General features: G+C 40.3%; 4 protein-coding genes across 6 annotated transcripts; 2 read left to right on the top strand and 2 right to left on the bottom strand.

The window, feature by feature from the left end:
• Positions 1–21: 21 nt before the first annotated feature.
• On the top strand, positions 22–12,257 carry LOC6616320 (zinc transporter 1). Its single transcript, XM_002040644.2, has 4 exons — positions 22–253; positions 8,239–8,428; positions 10,317–11,022; positions 11,096–12,257. The coding sequence occupies exons 2-4, from the start codon at positions 8,243–8,245 to the stop codon at positions 11,743–11,745; spliced, it is 1,542 nt and encodes a 513-aa protein (XP_002040680.1). The 5' UTR covers positions 22–253; positions 8,239–8,242; the 3' UTR covers positions 11,746–12,257.
• On the bottom strand, positions 12,112–14,441 carry LOC6616319 (glutaminyl-peptide cyclotransferase). 2 transcript variants are annotated; one of them, XM_002040643.2, is made up of 2 exons: positions 14,309–14,441; positions 12,112–13,355 (listed from the first exon to the last, which is right to left on the bottom strand). In XM_002040643.2, the coding sequence occupies exons 1-2, from the start codon at positions 14,423–14,425 to the stop codon at positions 12,408–12,410; spliced, it is 1,065 nt and encodes a 354-aa protein (XP_002040679.1). In that variant the 5' UTR covers positions 14,426–14,441; the 3' UTR covers positions 12,112–12,407. The 2 variants fall into 2 exon arrangements, with proteins under 2 accessions (XP_002040679.1, XP_032575511.1); XM_032719620.1 differs by lacking the exon at positions 14,309–14,441 and adding an exon at positions 13,423–13,986.
• LOC6616318 (vacuolar ATPase assembly integral membrane protein VMA21 homolog) lies at positions 14,425–15,181 on the bottom strand. Its single transcript, XM_002040642.2, has 2 exons — positions 14,984–15,181; positions 14,425–14,920 (listed from the first exon to the last, which is right to left on the bottom strand). The coding sequence occupies exons 1-2, from the start codon at positions 15,053–15,055 to the stop codon at positions 14,675–14,677; spliced, it is 318 nt and encodes a 105-aa protein (XP_002040678.1). The 5' UTR covers positions 15,056–15,181; the 3' UTR covers positions 14,425–14,674.
• Positions 15,182–15,696: 515 nt separating this feature from the next.
• On the top strand, positions 15,697–19,395 carry LOC6616317 (LIM and SH3 domain protein Lasp). 2 transcript variants are annotated; one of them, XM_032719621.1, is made up of 3 exons: positions 15,697–16,417; positions 17,907–18,104; positions 19,076–19,395. In XM_032719621.1, the coding sequence occupies exons 1-3, from the start codon at positions 16,087–16,089 to the stop codon at positions 19,261–19,263; spliced, it is 717 nt and encodes a 238-aa protein (XP_032575512.1). In that variant the 5' UTR covers positions 15,697–16,086; the 3' UTR covers positions 19,264–19,395. The 2 variants fall into 2 exon arrangements, with proteins under 2 accessions (XP_032575512.1, XP_002040677.2); XM_002040641.2 differs by having other exon boundaries at positions 17,907–18,130; positions 19,076–19,175.
• The last annotated feature ends 12 nt before the right edge of the window (positions 19,396–19,407 follow it).

Genomic DNA, 19,407 nt, shown 5'->3' with positions numbered 1-19,407 from the left:
TCGTCTTTTGCGATCATTCGTGTTTGAGCCGCGCTGCAGTTAACAACGCGCTGAATGATTCGCTCCCGAAAAAATTAGCGCGTGTGCCTCGAAATATTTTAAATCGCCAACGTGCGTGTGTGTGAATAATAATAATAATAATAATAAAATAGGAAAAGCTACATTTTCCAATGCAATTTACGCTGGCGCGGCTATAAATAGAAAACGTAAAGCAAACACAGGCCTTTTTTCGCTTATCAGAGTGCAAAAGACGGTAAATCTCCAGTTCTTAGCTACAGTATTAGGGTTCTAGACTGATAAGGGCTTTTCGGCCGAAATCGTATCTGGGACCAGGAATAGGAAAAACACGCCCCAATGCTTGCTGTTTTGGATAATCGCAGATTGTATATAGATGACTGATTCGTTAGCGGTCAGATTGTAGATCCATTTAGCAAGTGATTATTAAGACGCCTCGCGCCTCTTGGCACCGATGTGAAAAAATATTGCCCGAAATATGTATTACTTCTGCGGTGTATAAAAATAAGTTCGATCGAAATTAATGCTAATTAACGGTTATATCTGTCTACGATCCATCTGCAAATTCTCACCCTAAGCTAATTCAATGCAAATTGATCCCGGGCCTTGGCTCAAGTTCTGAAGAACCCAGCTCGGCCGCGTTTCCAGCCCCAACATAATATAAACAATTACTTTATGAAATTATAAACAAACAAATTGGCCCGCGATTATACAACCAAGCCTCTAAAATTTATAGTGCATTTTTGGTTGCACGGTTTTATATTAGCAAACTCAATTTATTAATCCAAAGAGTAGTGTGTGATCCAAAAATTTTACATTTATATTTAAAGAAAAATTGTTATATTTATTTATTTTTCATAGATAAGCATTATTCTATTTATTACTTCTATCACTGCGACCGCAATTGTATGTTTATATATTTAATTCAATTAGATTTGTCGTTTTGTAATTTTGAGTCATTAAGTGTAATTGAAGTGGGTCTTTAGTAATCAGCATTAATATCAAACTTTGTATTATTTTAATGGGTTTTTGTAAATCATCAAAAAATCTCTCATACCCCAACTGATCACGTTTTCGATGAGGATGTAGGGAAAGTATACATATATAGATGTATACTTATGTATATAGGTGCACATCGCACGTAGATGGTGGTGCATAAAATTGTAATTAAAATATTTACACTTATTTGTTTATTATAATGGGAATATTTTGTTGAATCGTGTGCTTCATCGCTTATTATGTACAGGTGGTCAGGGTTGTGAATTCTCGAAAAAAAAACTTGGATTGGGTTTCACTTTTATGATTATGGACTAAAAAGCAGTAAGATACAAGTTGGATTTTTAAGTACTGAAAATTTAACTAATATCCTACTAATTTTGAAGAATATCAAATCTGCATACTTACTTTCTGCTAGTTTTTCCACCTTTGTTAACATCCTTTTTTGTTGTTTTTCCATCTCTGTTAAATCGCTCTTATCAGTCAGACCTGTCCACTTACCACTTAATCACCTGTGGTGAGATAGCGATAGGGTAGGTAGACAGCTATCTCTATCTGCTTATCAGGAGCCCGATTTTGGCGCGTTCGATGTTCAAATACGCCACATGGGCAACAAAGTAATAAAATATTGGCAGCACACGTTGTCTGTGGCCCACTGATAGACAATAACAATATTGATAGAATTTTTAAATAACACCGTTCCCTTGCGAATTAGAAATTCCAAAGGCATCGTCGACCTTGTCATCGTGTACGAAATGGTCAAAATTGTTAGATTTTAGCTGCTGGCTGTTTTGAAAACAGGCCAGGGACTCGCATAGGAAGTATTTTTTAATTCAGTTTAAAATCTACGCAAAAATCAATGTACAACAAATGCGGTTTGTTGCCAAATCTCATTTGTATGCAGGCAATAGTCCGAAAGAGGCAAAAAATTAAACAAGCAAACAGAATTAATGCACCCGATACCTGATGATGGCAAATCAAAACAAAAAGCAAATGTTATTGGTCCCGAATTTTACTGCACGCTTCACTTTTTGTATATTTTTTCAATCGGTGGAGTGAGCTGTTGCATTGGTCTAATTGACAATTGGGCTGTCAACTCTTGGCGCAGATTTACGATCTGGATTTTACGCCACCTGAGAAGGTCCGGATTCGGGGTAATCAAATAATTTGGAAAAAAGGGGTGAAAAAAAATAAAAAACCATAAAAACCTTAGCATTTTGAAATTGAATTCTCGAAAGTAAAACGATTTGGCACAATACTAATATATGAACTTTTTCATTTTTGTAAAATGGTTCTGGCAATTACATAGCTAGCTAACATACAAATTAATAGATATTGATATACAAATTTAATTACACGACATCAGTTGTTCACTTTACTTGACGATTGCTTCGATTTTCACTCTTACCTCATCAAAAAATATTTTGAGTGATGTTAAAACAAAGATTTAGCGGCGATATCAATAACAATACCGATATGTAGTTCTGTATTTAGTAGTTTTCTTTATTTAAAAAGTTAACCAAAACTATCGTATTGCCAAAAGCATAAAATTTGAAATAAATTCTAACTAAATACACAAAATCAAGAAATAGGAGCAATACTTCATTCAATCTAACATGACATGACAACTTTTTCATTCAAAATTGGCTTTGAAAACAAGTCTATACATTACCTGAAATCTTTTACCTAAAAAAAATGGCATTCAGTCTATTTACCTTACACTACCTTGATTGTCTAGTATACCCTCCTGCTCTACGAGTAATGGATGTACTAAATTGTAAATGAAAAGCTAAGCCTGATTTCAGCTTTTAGACCTGCCCTGACATCTTTGTTTTTTGGTAGTCTTTGGGAACCGTCAGTTCTCATCCACATGCCACTCATATCACACCATATTTTATCGGGAGGATCACTTCGTTATCTTCATTATCCCCTAGCAACTACAGCAACAATGAGCGAACTGAGGCTTCACACGAATCAGTATCTTTATCTGTATCTGTATCTGTAGCTCTGCTTATCTTTTGTTATCTGGTGTTCGAGCCTATATAACATTGCCTCCTGCCTCCCACCACCCACCCATACATCTCGGTTGTCGAATGAAAACGAAATTAAATTGAGGAAATGAACATTTAATGGAACAACTGGAAGATACACGAGTACACAGAATCCATTTAATCAAACAGATGTCTATGGACACTCCACTCATCCAAATAGTTTGTTGCTACCTGCTAATTGTTGTTTCTACAATGTCTCTGCTGGAAATACTGTATAGCTATAGTATGGAAAACAGTCGATTGTTTGCTGGGGCGCACAATCTAGTGCCCCCGAGGCGCGGTTTAGCTAGTACTTAGCTTACTCGCTCTTCATGTCTATCTGTATGGGGTTCTAAAACAATTGATTTTATCATTTGATCTATTATAATTGTATGCTATTGCACGTGTGACAATTTGGAATGCAATTAGCTCATTTAAGAGTCGAATTGACGGCGAGCATAGGCGAGTGTACATTTGATGAAATTGTATTCTGGGCGGCAATGTTCATTTGCGTAATAATCCTATTGAGGATTCCACGTGGAAGCGACTGTCTGTCACTTTAAAGAAGATTTATAGACAAACAGTGAAATCATATTGGAATACTGTCTATAAATGCATTACTATAAATATCATTAATGAACTATAACAGGTCTATGTTCTGTTCTTTAAGTAAGGTATACCTCAACGTATCAGATTTACTTACCATAAAGGTCATTGCACGGACCTTCAGCTTCTGTTTAGATGGTCTATTCGGATTAACCAAAAAGATCATTAAACCGCGACATGTCCCTCGGTAATTACTCTACTAGAGGGCATTTAGGCCATTTAAATGACCAGCCGAATGGGGTTCAACCTTGGGGTTACATGGCGGCAAGCACACTGAGTGGGGGCGTCCATCAAACAATCGGTAGCTAGATGTCCACGATCACGTAAAATTACGTCAATGTCCCAGGCGATCGAGCGATCAATTCGATGAGATTCGCTGAGGTAACCACGGGTGTAGCGGGCCCATTTAGCATCTTCATTTGCATGCAACCCATGCAAAAGCGACAGGAGGAGCTCATGTGGGCCCGTGCTCACATGATGACGATCGTGGTGGTGGTGATTGGCATACGAGTGCTTGGAATGGGCTGGGAATGAACTGAACCCTAAATATGGCAGGTTCAGCTCGGTTCAGTGGCAGTATCGCCCCAAATCGGATCGGTTCGCTTATCCCCCTTTGGGATCTTGAACTTGACACAGTTCGGTTGGGTTTTACCGATCGAAGGGCTAATATATATAGTTAGAAATGAAATGTGCTATCAATAACATTCATTCATAATTCTTTGAAATAAGCTTTAATTATGATAAATACAATAAATACAATAAATACAACCGAATCGAAAATTATAATATATGTGTCGCATTACGAATGTATTTTGACCACTGTACGTGTCTGTCATATTATTAGCATGGTTTGACCACTGTGCTTGCAAGACGCAGCTGCGCAATGAGTTTGGTATATCGTGAGGACATTCTTAGAATTTGACTGCAACGTAGAATATGACTGGCGCCAAAGTAGCGTTACGAGTGAGGCGACGGCGTTGTCGCGCTGTCGCCAAGTGTAGTCCAGCTAGGGTGTGTAAAGGATAGATCGATGCGTAGAAAATACGATCAGTTGCATACAGACGATCGCGCACGCCGGTTGGAATTCGCTTCACTCGAAAGGTTTATTTGCCAATATGGAAGATCAGGCCCAAATAAATGCCAACGCTGCGACATCAGAAGTGGGATCTGCTTTGCCTACAAATATCACCGATGCATACCTGGCAGTTTTACAAGTGCAAAACAACAACCTAATAGAGATCATCAAAAATATGCAGACACCAAAGGCATCGGCAACTGATGAAAAGGGAAAACATATAACTCTCCCAAAGTTTCATCCTGAGGGAGCTGGTGCAGATGCCTCAGCTTGGTGTACAACAGTGGATCTCATTTTTGCTGATAAAATGCCCGAAGGTAGCAGCCTGATGATAACTTTAAGTAAGGCGCTAGAGGGAAGTGCATCACAATGGCTGTCCCAAATATGCTTTGCTTGCATCACATGGCCACAATTTAAAGAACTCTTCGTTCAACGCTTCGTTGGCATCGAAACGTCTGCTGCCACCCTGATGAAAATTTTGAACGGGCGACCAAAGTCTCGAGAAAGTTACACCGAATATGGAAGCCGAATCGTCCTTACTTATGTCCAAATTTAAATCTATTGATCTGGAGGAAATTGCGGTATCACTTAATCTGGCTCACATGGCACAAATTGATGACAAATTGTCGCGCTGGGTTTTTACAAACAATATTAAAACTCGAAATGACATGCAACAACAACTACAAGCGCACACTTTTAAAAAACGGAACCTTGATGACGACGCATCTACAACAGACCCGGAACGCAATTATTGTGGAAAGACTGGACATAAATATGATGAATGTCGTGCTCGGCAGAGGTCACAAAATCAAGGAAGAAGTCACAACGGAAGTTCAACGCAAGGATCAAAAGACCAATTAACAGTCAAATGTTTCAAATGCGACGAGCTTGGGCACTTCGCATCCGCCTGTCCAAAAGGACGATCACAAGGAAGCGACCAAGAAACGTGTTGACATCTGTACTCCACCATCTGTAGCTCCACCATCAGGAATAGTAAGAAGTTCCACCGGTGAGTCCGTTCCATACTTTTTTTGATTCCATATTGAAAGAGGGATTAGCGGATGTGTTCATGGAAAGATGAATTAGTGGTGCTGTGCTTATGAGTGGCAAATTCTAGCTACGTAAAGATTTGTAATTTTAATTTTATAAATAAAAAAAAGATTCAATATAAGAAATAAGATTCAATGTAGGCGGCCATGTCTTGCTCAAGAGTGAAGAGCGGCATCAAACAAAGCTAAACCCAAGGTTTGGGGGCCATATGTAATGGCAGAAAAGCTTGATGGTGACCGATATGTGTTGAGATCTTTGACAAGCAAGAGAACGTATAGTAGGCCCACGAATAGTTATGGTCGATGCCTGTTGAGGTAGACGCAGACCAATGCGAGAGATCGCCGACTGAGACACTCGTAGAGACCACTGCGAGAGATCGCCGACTGAGGCACTCGTAGAGACCATAGACTCTGAGTTAATTATTCACAAGGCTACAGCCATGAGGGTCTGGAGGGACCATGACGCATGAGGATGCGTGAGATCGTTGCAAGGAGTGCAGCAAGAGCCTGACAGTGTGACAAACTAGAGACAAAACAGAGAGAATGGTAAGGTAAAGAATGAGAAAAAAAAAGAAGTGTGGCAAGAGATACGATTACTGTTTGATCAAAAGAAATGAAGTCATAAAATGTAAATTGCAAAGAAAAGTTTGAGCAATGCAAGGGATGCCGATATGTTATTTGATAAAAATTTTTCGGATATTGATGAAATATTACGTTGAGTTAAAGATTGAAATAATGATGTGAAGTTGAGAAATATAAGGAAAGCAACGAGAGGGCGACGTGAATTAGTCTGGTCGAAGGGATCGAAGGGACAACACGCAGGAGACTTGCTGTGGTAATCAATATGGAGCGATCCTGTTACATAAAATTGACAATAAACCTCATGTTGTAGAGTATTACAGGACGTAAATTTGTAGTATATACTGACTGTAATTATTTAAAGGACAGCCGCACAAAACTAGGTTTAACACCGAGGGTGCATAGATGGTGGGCGTTTTTACAGTCTAAATGTGTGCGTGGATTCGTAGAAGATTGCATTAAATGTAAAGTTTCTAAGCCACTAGCGGGAAAAGTGCAGGCTGAGCTGCATCCTATGCCTAAAATAGAAGTCGAGTCTAGTCAGAGATCATGGCAGGATGCGTTGGCTGAAGTGCAGCTAGCAATGAATGGCACAATTAATCGTGTGACTAAGTTTAGCCCTTTGGAATTATTGATTGGTAAGGAAGCTCGACCTTTTGGCTTTTTGCCGCTAAACGAAAATAACGATGATGAGGTAGACAAAGAAAATTTGAGAAAGGAGGCTAAAAAGAACATGAAAGCTCAAGCAGAATACGATAAAGATGAGTTATGTAAAGACAGGGGCAGCACGATAGGAGTCGTGTCTGTTGCCCAATAGAGAAACTGAAGACCGCACCATAGCAGAAGAGACTTGTTATGGCCGTTTGTCGTTTGTGTAAAAGGAACTACACAAAATATAATTTCAGTATGTGTAAAAGGAACTACACAAATATAAGATAATTATGTGTAAAAGGAACTACACTAAAGATAAGTTTATTATGTGTAAAAGGAACTACACAAAAGATAAGTTAATTATTTGTAAAAGGAACTACAAAATTTGTTTGATTTGAAAGCTTAAGAGAAAAATGTGTTAAAGGAATTACACGAGTGGTATGATTTGTTAAATTTGAGTTGTGTTACGAAAATTTAAGTAATTTAGTCATGTTATGATAAGACTAAAGTTGAAACTAATTTGAATCAGAAATGGATTGAATGGAAATAATTCTTTGAAATATCCATAGAGTCTTTTGAATCCTGAAGTGTTATCACTTATGTGGTAGATTTAAGACAATACACGAGGACGTGTATTATGTCAGGAAGGCCGTGTCGCATTACGAATGTATTTTGACCACTGTACGTGTCTGTCATATTATTAGCATGGTTTGACCACTGTGCTTGCAAGACGCAGCTGCGCAATGAGTTTGGTATATCGTGAGGACATTCTTAGAATTTGACTGCAACGTAGAATATGACTGGCGCCAAAGTACCGTTACGAGTGAGGCGACGGCGTTGTCGCGCTGTCGCCAAGTGTAGTCCAGCTAGGGTGTGTAAAGGATAGATCGATGCGTAGAAAATACGATCAGTTGCATACAGACGATCGCGCACGCCGGTTGGAATTCGCTTCACTCGAAAGGTTTATTTGCCAATATGGAAGATCAGGCCCAAATAAATGCCAACGCTGCGACATATGTATGTTTGGTTAATAAATTCCCAGACAGTTTATTCATCTTCCACATTCAAATAATGTTGACCGACAGTTGATGAACATGCGAATAGTAAATTTGAATATAGATTTATATAGATCACACCTAGTGCAGTTTGTTGTCAAGAGCGGTCTCTCATTGTCCGCCATTTTCGCATCTAGCAGATATTAAACTTAAACTGACCTTTCGATGTCTTCCTTCCACAGAACAATGGTGAAGGATATCCTCCAGCGGTGCAAGCCGATACCGCTGTACACCGTACTGGTGCTATCGATCTGCTACTTCGTGCTCCAGCTGATCCTCAGCCACTTGACCCATGGACTCACTCTGCTGATGGCCAGTCATCACATGCTGTGCAATATTTTCGCACTCGGCGGTTGTATCATTACAATTAAGGTAGGTCAATCACTAAAAACGTATCATTAATTATTGATTTTAGGTTTAACAATGATTTATAGTGATCAATTTTATATGCTAGAATAATTGCTTTAATTATTTATTTGGCATTATTATTAACTTAAGTTGTATGTTTCAAGATATATTATTTATTCCGAATAAATTTGTTATGTATCAAAATAAACTTTCTCCACTATCAGATACCCATTGGACATGATTAATTTCCACCTTCTAGCTATTTTAGTTCCCAAAACCTCGACTATCATACGGACGGACGGTCCATTTAACGACAAATGGACATAGAAAGTGATCCTGATCAAGAATAAATATATACTTCATTTCGCCTGTTACATACCTTCCAACGAATCTAGTATACCCAATTGCTCTGCCAGTATTGGGTATGAAAAGTTACACATTCAACACCCAATATTTATGCGGTGATTACTTGAAAACAATAATTGTGTTGCATGTGCGCACATGACTTATTTTGCTACCCCGTTTAACATTTTTTGGCCAGGAAATGTCGCGTGCTGGTGCAAAGTCGAAACAGATGCTGGTGCATTGAACTTTCATAAGCCGGACCACAACAAAGTGTATCAAAAACGCATTCCAAACACCTTTTTATTTTGCGCAGAACTGGTTTCGTTTGGACTGTTTTTTTTTTTTTTTTGATAATTTATGGCCGAATTTTTGAAATACTTTTATCATCTCTGCATGGGAGTGGCTCCTTTCGTTATTATTTGGGCTAATCAGTAAGTTTAGTCACTGTTTTCATGGGGTTTATCATCCTATTGCTGTGTAATTACCTCCTCGCGTGTAATACCCCTGTCTACACAGCAGGTGACATGGAATCAGGTTGATTACACGTAGTTATTGCCTCAGATACTGTTTATATCATCCGTTTGGTAATGAGTATAAGATCTGCATGGTTAGGAATGCGGTTAGAGATGGTAGGGTATGTGCAATTCTTCAGGGAAGATCGTATTGCAGGCGGGTTGTTTGTCAACAATTAGTCAAAGACCCTGTAGCCGTTTTATCACATAAGTTTGTTTGTAAACTATAATAATAATAAACATTTATCCACAAGTATATATCTTGTTCGATCTGTTTCTTCGTTTTTAAGTTGATTGGAATTCAAGGTGAATACTTCCACAATCAAAATGTCCAACTAAAAATTTATGGAACAGTCAAAGCTAATATTTTAATATTGAACAAATGCAAAAATCGTTGCCGGCATGGGAAAGCGTGCCAAGCACGTTTCGCAAAAGACAAAGACCAGGCCCAAAAAAAAGAAAAACCGCAGAAACCGAACAAGACATGGCCAAAATCGGCGAGTTACAGGCGATTCCAAACACCAGAAATCGAAAGCTTTCAAACAGTGGACGATGTTGTATGTGTGGACAGTTGAGTGGTCTGATTTCGAGCTTATATAATGGAGCAGACCAACAGACAGACAGACCGTCAGATAGACAGACGATCAGCGGAGCGTTTAATGAGCTGCCCACCAAAATTGTTGTAGATGGGCCAGTGCCAATTGGCTTGGAAAGCATGACGATGATTATGCTTTTCCATTCGATTCTATGTATTTCTATGCCAATTGTTTTCAGGACAAACAAGTTAATTTTGTATATAATAATAATATATAATATATATATTAATAACAATAAACCAGAGAAGAATGAACTTGATAAATTAACAATATTAATATTTGGAGTGATTTTTAGAGCCTAAAAAATCTAGATGCATTTTCTAAGTAATAAACTTATTGTTCATTAACTAAAGTCGCCTCTGAAATGGTTAAACAACTTTAAAGTTCTTTTAAACTACTATTATTATAAGGTGCTGATTATATTAACCAGTTTCTGATTTCGCCTTCTTTATCTTACAGCACAGCAAAAAAGCGCCGGAGCCGAGGAATCCTCCACCCGCTCTGACCAAGATAAATGGCTCCGGAGTGGCTGTCAGCCTGGCCGAAACGGATGCCCAAACACGGGCCAAAAGGGAGCGTCGGGAGCAGAAGCTACGGAATACATTCGGTTGGGCCAGGATCGATATTTTGACCATGCTGATTGTGTTCATCATCCTGGCCTCGTTATCCTTTTCCCTGGTGGTGGAGGCTCTGCAAACTCTGGTTCACATCGATCATCAGGACACGATGCATCTACCCATACCCGTGATGATGCTGGGCTTCATCGGGCTAATCCTGAATGGACTGACATATCTGCTAATTGGCGGATACACGCTGCACCAGGGAAGCTTTCTGCACCTCACACCCGGCGGAAACGTGGTGCTGGAGCGGCCCATGTCCAGCAACTTGGATGTATCCCTGACTCCGATGCAAAGACAGCTCAGCAAATCCCAGAACGATCGTCAGTTGCGCGAGCAACTAGAGGCGGAGGTAGGTAGTGTTTACTTCGCCACCAAACGCCAGGGAGCCGTCGAAATGCTGCGGGATGTGTCCAGTACCGTATTTGTGATCGTTTGTGCCGCAATCGTCTATGTGGCAGAGGATGAGCAGCACACGGCCAAGTTCATTGATCCCGTGCTCTCAATTTTCTCCTGCGTCCTGCTGGTGACGCTTAGTTATCCCTACAGTAAGTATTAAATGAAAATATACATTTTTGTTTATTTAAAATAAAATTAAACCTTTTCCCATCTTTTTTACAGTGAAGGAATCCTGCTTGATCCTTCTGCAAACCATCCCTGGCTCCATCGACTTGGAGATCTTTGAGCGAACCTTGGTCACCAAGTTCCCGGAGATCATCAGTTATCACGACCTGCATATATGGCAATTGGCCGCCCACCGATACGTGGCTACCATACACATCCAGTTCCAGAATCCCAAACTCTACCTCCAGATCATCGAACGGGTTCGGACATACTTCCACGATCAGGGAATCGGAGCGGTCACAATTCAACCGGAGTTCTATCCGTCCACCAATAAGAATGCCTCTGCCTCGCTAGAATGCCTGATGCAGTGCCAGTCAGTGGAGTGCATCGAGAAGGTTTGCTGCAGGGATTCTCGCACCGATCTCCGCGAGGTCTGTGATGCTCCTAGCGGCCGAAAGTCATCTTCTCCAGCCAAGTGTGCAGCCAGTAGCCACGAACATAGCAGAGCCAAATCCAAGTCTTGCGCTGAACTCAGTGCAGTGGTTGTGGAGAAACCTGAGGAACTATCCGCTGGCCAGCTGCTAAAGGGTCAAGATCAGCAAGTGGCGAAGTCCATGCCCAAACTGGAGGAAACTTGTGTGGATGCGACGAAAGAGGGTACAGCCGAGTTAAACGACAGTCCACCTGGGCCAACGAGTAGCGATTGATTCCGTTTCACTTACTATAGTTTTCAATCAAGGCTTAACGATTTTAGCTAGTTCTTAAGTTAGTTTAGGAATTGCCATATAGATATATGGATATATTGACGTTTGAGCTTATTAAACGAGACGCTTAAATGCACAGGTTAAACAATTTTTGTGACGAGAATGAAGGAGAAGAATGTACAGTACATTTCATGCCAAATCATTTTATATATTTAATGCAGACTTAATCAAGTTTTAGCGATCGCTCAAAATATGAACGTTTGATTTCCATTTGAAACCGACGGAAGTTGTTCCATCCAGACAATATGCTCGTCTCCCTCTTGTGACAAAACACGATCTGAATTTGTCCCACCAGTGCGTTAAAAGTTATTTGTTTTAAGGTACATTTACTTTGTATATGTTGAACTGAATATGTACATAAGTGAAACAATTTACAACCGAAAGATTACAAAAAATATATAAACGTGACGTGTCATTAGCTAAGCATTTTCTATAAATACATGTGTATAAAAATATTTGGAGCACGCGTATTGCAGATCTTTCTAATTAGTTTTAAAGGGCATAAGAACATTCAACAATGCTCCGATAGTGGAGCAGGTCAATTAGATAAGGCCGTAAGTAGATATAACATTTGTCATTTGTGATTCACACGGCAGCCCACTTGACTACTTCGCCTCGGCTCCGCCCAGCAGATACTCCAAAGCGAAGAGCCGTATAATCAGTGCCAGGTTGTCCGTCGTCGCATAATCGATCACGCTGGCGTTATCGTCGGGCGTATGCCATACACTGGGAAAGGGCACCGGAATGAGGTGCAAGACCGGCACATTTCGCCGCAGGAAGGGTATGTGATCGTCCTCGATGAAAGAGGATCGCATGGCCTGCGACTGGAAGTAGCGAGTGGGATCGCGCTGGGCAACTCCGCTGCTAGCATATCGCTCCAGGAGCTGCAACTTGGCAAGACGTGTCTCCACAGACTGGATACGCATGTACCAGGACTCGGTGTTCTCGAAGAAGCTGTAGAATGCTGGATCGGGGGCTCCCAACAGATCCAGGAGCACCAGCATATCTATTCTATCCAGTTTTCCTTCATGGTGCCACTTTTTGGCCAGGTGTCGTGCTCCATAGATGGAGTCCTTGGGTCCCCACTCCTCGAAAGCCTCCTCGCCATCGAAGAACAAGAGCATCAAACTCAGTTTGCTCTTCTTGAGGGGTTTCAGCTGCTCCTGAAGCACCTGGGCCAGGTTGAGAAGCATGGCACAGGGCACTGCTGAGTCGGTGGCCCCCAGGAATTTCACTCCAGGCATGTACTTGCTATCATAATGGCAGGACAGCACCAGATATCTCTCAGCATTTGGATTCAGGGTGGCGATGATGTTGTGGAAATGCAATTTGCCTTTGATGGGAGCGTGATCATGAAAGCTGTTCACTTCCACATCCCAGTCTAGATCCCTCAAACTCTGGACGATGTATTCGCGCACGATGCTATGATTTGTTGTGCCCACAACTCGAGGTATAAGGATTTTGTCAATGGCTTCCCTTAGGTGAAGCTTATCGGATAGATTGCTGTATTCCAGGAATCTGGACTCGGAGAGCTCGCTGGGATTGTAGGATATCTGTTGGAAGTAAAAGAAAGCACATATTAAGCAGGCGGTTGGTTTAGCTGCATTACCCTCCATTGACCTGTGTTCTTCCCACGAGATTATCCTTCTGGGAAATGGATCCCCTCACCAAGGTGGCTATCAAAGCCGTCTGCACGCACAGCGTCCACATTCTAGCGGTTCGATGTAGCATATTTCACCGACTGACTCAAGACTACGTGGCTGAGTGTTTTTGTTTGGCGGTAGGTGTGTTGTGTCCCAACAGGTGGTTGCAATCAATAGCGGCAGATTCGTAAGAAGTTCAAAGGTCGGTCGTCCGGCTGCGCAACTATTTTGCGGCACACTCCGGCTTGTACTTAAGACTCTTTGGCAAGTCTAGTAATTTATCATTTTGGTCAGTTTTTACGGCCAATTTGTAAGGCACAGAACAACAAAAAATGGGCGTCGCAAAGGGGGTCAAATTGCTAACGAAAATAACACTTTATATAGGTAACGCTCGTTGTGGGTGTCTAGTTTCCCAACAGTAATTTATTGCACTCCTCTCAAAAATCATTTAATTTCCTTGTTTACTATTCAGTCAAAATCGTTTTGTTTACGCGTATGATTATTTAAACAGCTGTTTGCCATTTGTATCAGGTGGCAGTACCAATCCCGAACAGGTGGCAGCACCAATCCCGAACAGGTGGCACCCCCATTAAAACAGGTCACGGGCGTGGCCAGATTTAATGAGTGGGGGCCTTCAGCAATGGTTATTATAAATATTCAGTTCACTAGCCTCTCTATTTTAACAAATTAATTAACTATTAAGTTTTAAGTCACAAAACGACTAATTTACTCCAATCAAAAAGAAAACATAAAATAAAACATAAAATTAATTTATCGATGTTATAAAATCCCCGAAGTCAGTAAACCCTATACTCAACTCTCCTTTCAAACAGATAGTACAACAAATGTATGTTTTAGTTAACCTTAGGAATATCCACCAGTTCGAAGCAAGCGCCTAGATTGTAGATTTTTTTGCGCGGTCTCGGCAGCAATCTCTTGACGGCCTCCATTAGGGAATAATTTCTGAGTAGCACACGCATTTCACTTATTCATGTATATTTTTAATACAAATTATGCACACAGAACACTACACAACACAACACGTTTTCCACGCTGTTATCGAAACTTATGCAATGAAAAGCGATTACACACGGTTTACAGGCGACTTTCTCCTCTCTCGCTGGCATGTAAACAATTGTATCTATATATGTAGCATGTATGTATGTACAAGAGTGCTCTACCGACTTAAAGTTAATGGAAATGGGGTAACAGTCCGGGGTAGATGAGGATTAGTCCGTTTTGGAGCCCTTGGAACCGGGTGCTCCGAAGTAGGCCCTGTAGATATAGAGGCCCAGAGCGATGTGCAATGCAACGACCGCTCCCACGGCGGATGCTATGTTCACTTTGACTTCGGAAATGTTGAGGAACTGGTCTAGAACGAAGCCCTTCAGCACGAAGAAGGTCAGCACGGGCAGGAAAACGATGAGCATGCAGTAGAAGAGCACTGTCTTGAAGGAGCTATAGTCCTGCGAGTCCTGGGCATCCAAAAATAAACAAGGGATTAGCTAGCCGGCAATTGGAGCCCTCATGTTACATACGTGCGACTGCTGGCGGGTTTGTTTAGGCGCACCTCCGTTGCCACCGGCGGCTTTCTTGTTCTTGGTCGACATCTTTCCAGCTAAATAGAATGCGGCTTAATTGAAAAATCAGCAATTTCTCTCAATTCCTCGTTTTGCTTTGGCCTGCCATTCGGTTATCAGAAATATTTGACAAATCACAAATCACATGATAAAGTGGTAGTACCGTATTGCCAATAAACCTGAAAATACTGCGACTAGTCGATTAATCGTTGGTATCGTTGCTACCGAAATATTTAAACACATTTCTTAACCAAGTCCTTTATGATTTCTACGAACATATATATTTTTTAAATGTAATTAATATAAATTAATATAATTTTTATTATATTAATATAAATTCGTAAAAAAAGTGAGTAAAAAATTGAAATCAAATCAAAATTAAAAGGTAAGTATTGAAGCAATTTCTTCAATTATCCAAAACGAAGTGCCAATTGTGTTTAAGTAACATATTATACGCCATTGTTTCGCTATTTTCAAGATTCAAAATCTAATATATATATATTCATGGTTTCCATGCTCTCCAATAAAAAGCAATGATATTCAAAATCTAAGATATTTATATATACGTTCTGCACTATTGTTGCGACCACAGTTGTGTTTTCGCTACTTCTTCGGTATTTTTCTCAATGGCCGCACGCCATATTGCGACACCAGCAGTGTGGTCACACCGGAGCGAAAGGAAAACAAAAGAGCAATCGTGAATCGAAAGGCGCACGCGGCAAAATGTAAAACTTGCTTATTGGTTTATTTTTAACAGTTGCCGTCACCGCATTTACAGTCGCATTTCGGCCGATTGCTCGCGCTCCCCGCTTGCGTGTGTTAATTGAATTATTTCAGCCATTTTAGCAACTGCTGCGTATTTTCGGCGCTTATTAAGCCGACAGAGCCAGCAAAATCCATATTGCATACAAATACGATTACAATTAGGGGAAAAATACGCGCCTGCAGTTCGCCGCACGATTTCATACAGTACAGTACGGACGCAGACGCGCGTTTATTCCGAATTTACTGTACTCGCTTTTTGGGTTTTTTTGGGGAAATTCCACTGCAGCTGGCGCGCGATGGTTTTGACGAACTTCGAGTGCTGGGCACATGGTGATCCGTCGTCGTCGGCGGACGCCACTTTCGAAACAGGAGCGCTGCGTCCTTCGATGGATCCGTTCAATCCACGCGCCGTCACCTTCATGACCGACGCCAACAACAACAACAACAGCGATGGCAATCACCTGGCGGCACAACCGATGCCGGTCGTCCTGCCCCCGGAAGTCCTGCGCTGCAAGAAACGCCTGAATCCCGGTCACAATCCTGTCGGGGATTTGGACACGGACCAACCGGTGTACACCAAGAGATGTCGCTACGACGAGTCTGACTTGGCCGCCCAGTACTGCAATGGTGAGTATCGCTGCTCCAAAATGCAAGCTAGAATTAGTTATTAATAATTATTAAATTGTTTAGGGCAGTTTTATAATCAGCTTACTTAGCAATTGCACATGAAATCTAAAATTCTGAATAATTAAATTTGTTGTCGAGCGGCTTTTAAATATTTATTATGAGCTCATTGGTGAGCTGTTCCAGAAAACACTCAGAAATATATTTTAATATTATTCTCAATGCTTTTTAAGTAATGGTGGCATTTTCTTTGTGTTTTAAAACATTTTTAACTCCAATTTAACACTTGCAATGAAATTAAAATTATACTTGAATCAAATATGATATTAATTTTACTTTAAATGTTTATTGAAACCATTTTTGTTGGTGTGAATTTAAAAACCGGAACACACCAGATGACTTAAGCCGTAATTTCGTTTATAATCTCTCGACCTTGGCTCTTATGCCCGCGCATTTAATTGGTATTGCGTGAAAGTGTCGTAAAACTTGTAAATTTACACAATTATCTCTGACCTTGCGGCCCCATTTCTTCTCCCATTGGCTCTCCCAGTGACCTGTGTTATCACTTTTCACTTATTCAATGGGTTCCGGACTATCTCTGACATACAGAAGGTACCGGACTCGAAACGATAAGCACTTGACAGCCGCTTAAATTTAGCAAAGAAAAACCGGCTTGACTCAGTCATTATATATGTATATCGGTGTGTTTGGCCGACTAAACAAAACACACAAGTAGTGGGGGATTAACTGGAGGGGCTGCGGAGATGACTGGGTACACTGGGTCAACAGAGTGTTACGATTCTTCTTACAGCGCCGGTTTAATCAATCTGCATTTGCAAAAGTGTTCCAACAATAGAAGAAAACAAAGATAGAAAAGAAATGTGTATATCTGCGGGAGTGAATCAATAATCTATACTCTTTCTGAGGGTATACATGCTTTTTAAATGTTTTTAAGTGAATTTAATGATATATACATGTCATTTAGCTTTGTTCACGCTTTACTTAAATATATATCAACTTTTTGATCTTTATTTAAATTGTTAAAAGGGGGTACAAAATAATATAAATACAATTTTAAATATTTTCTATTGGAATAAATATGCATATATATTTTTGCAACTATGACTACTCTTAATTAGTTGTTGTTAATCTGTGCACTCAGTTATGCCTTCGTTAACTAATAGTTTCCGATTGCGTTGATAAGGTATCAGCACAAACAAAAAGCGAAAAAAAGATAAGAAATGACAACACATTCGCTCTGCTCCGAATTGGTTATAAATAAACGATCGGGTAATTAGGCCAAGCATCGATAGTGTCAACGTGTTGCGTTGCATTGCCGTTGCACTGAGAAAAATCGGAGTATAGAGTTTAGTTTGTATATACAACAACTTGTAAAAACAATGCGTTTTTCTGTTACGCCTTGTTTACCAAATAATATTGTCCTATATATTTTGAATTGATGTAACTTACTAATCAGTTTATTGCCTTGCAGATTTCTTTTCGTTGCCTGCCACACAAATAATTGGAACGCAGGCCTCTTTGATGGATTACGAGATGCAGGCCACCGGCGGCATGATGATGATGGAATCGGAGACGAGTTTTCCAGCGCAGCAGCAGCAGCAACATCAAGAGCAACAGCAACATCCACAGCAGCCACACCATTATCAGCGCATTCATCAGCATTATCAAGGTCATTTGCATCGCGCTAACCGTGATGTGAGTCGTTGCATGATGTCGCACATGATTTAGGCGCCCTCGTTCACACAAAACTCAAAATGTACATATATAGCCCAAAACATGTACTGTAGCTGAGAAAAGCGCACAAGAAACACATGCAACAGTTCACCGAGCGACGCGTCTCTCTTTATTTGCTAAACAGCCGACCATGTATCGAAAAATGTATCGCATATTACTCAGAAACCAAATTAACGCAAACAATTGAAAATCTCCGCAATGCACATACCTACCATATACCAAAAATTCAAATTTGTAAAAAAAACACAATCAGCAAACGACTCAGCCAATAAGTATTCTGTATAAAATGTTAAACTCACGAACCATTGTACAAATGAACAGCTAAGTCGAACATTTACAGCGCCTACAAACTGTACTTAACTACACAAAGAATTGAAATACTTAACTAATTTCAATAAGTAATAGTAAGACCTGCGAAACATTGCAATCACAAACTACACAAGCAATATATGTTAAGTGAAATGTTCAATCAGCCTGGAGCGATTGCTGGGAGCCTTCACAAAGTGTATTTAGTATGTGAAGTTGGCTGATCTGCAACCATAGTCGTAAATTTATTTCTAAGGTATACTTATACTTATACCTTAAGTTCAAATCGTTATCAACATATGCTTTATATTGATGACTTAGTACCTTAAGACCGCGGTGAGTGCTTTTATTTTAGTTTTTATCAATTTTTACACTCACATATACTTGCAATAAACTTAACAGCTACCACCGATCTTTATATAAATTTTGTTATACTTAAACGTTTCTTCTATACATTATTTTTATATTTTATTCGAAGTTTAAGTTAATGAAGTCAGCCAACTTTTAAAGAGCACTTTGTGGAAGATCCAAACAGCAAACGCGAAAGGCCAAGTTAGCGACCCAAATTGATAGACAAATCTCCAATCTGCTCGTTTACAGAATCCGCAGAGCAACGAGTGCCGCCACCGCAGCAAAAGTCAAGAAAATCAAATAATTCTATTGGGAAAATCAAATTAAGGTCCATAGGCAGCGAAGCCGAAGCGGACTTGTATATAGCCACACACGGCGGCAGTCTGCACCACTTTCGTGGGCTCGGCGGATCGGAGCTAGAGGAGTCTGATATATGATAAAGTGACTCCGAGCAAGAATTGTACATCCTAGCCTAAGTTGTAATATAAGCTGTCGCAAACTAAAGGTGCTTACCAATAGTATTTGAGTTCAAATAAACCATAAGCTAACGTGCGAAACTCACAACAAAAGCGAAAGTATTT

The sequence above is a fragment of the Drosophila sechellia genome, chromosome 3L (assembly GCF_004382195.2).
Source record: "Drosophila sechellia strain sech25 chromosome 3L, ASM438219v1, whole genome shotgun sequence".
Taxonomy (NCBI): domain Eukaryota; kingdom Metazoa; phylum Arthropoda; class Insecta; order Diptera; family Drosophilidae; genus Drosophila; species Drosophila sechellia.
Note: the sequence above shows the minus strand (reverse complement) of the source record. Positions and strands in the feature narration are given on the sequence as shown.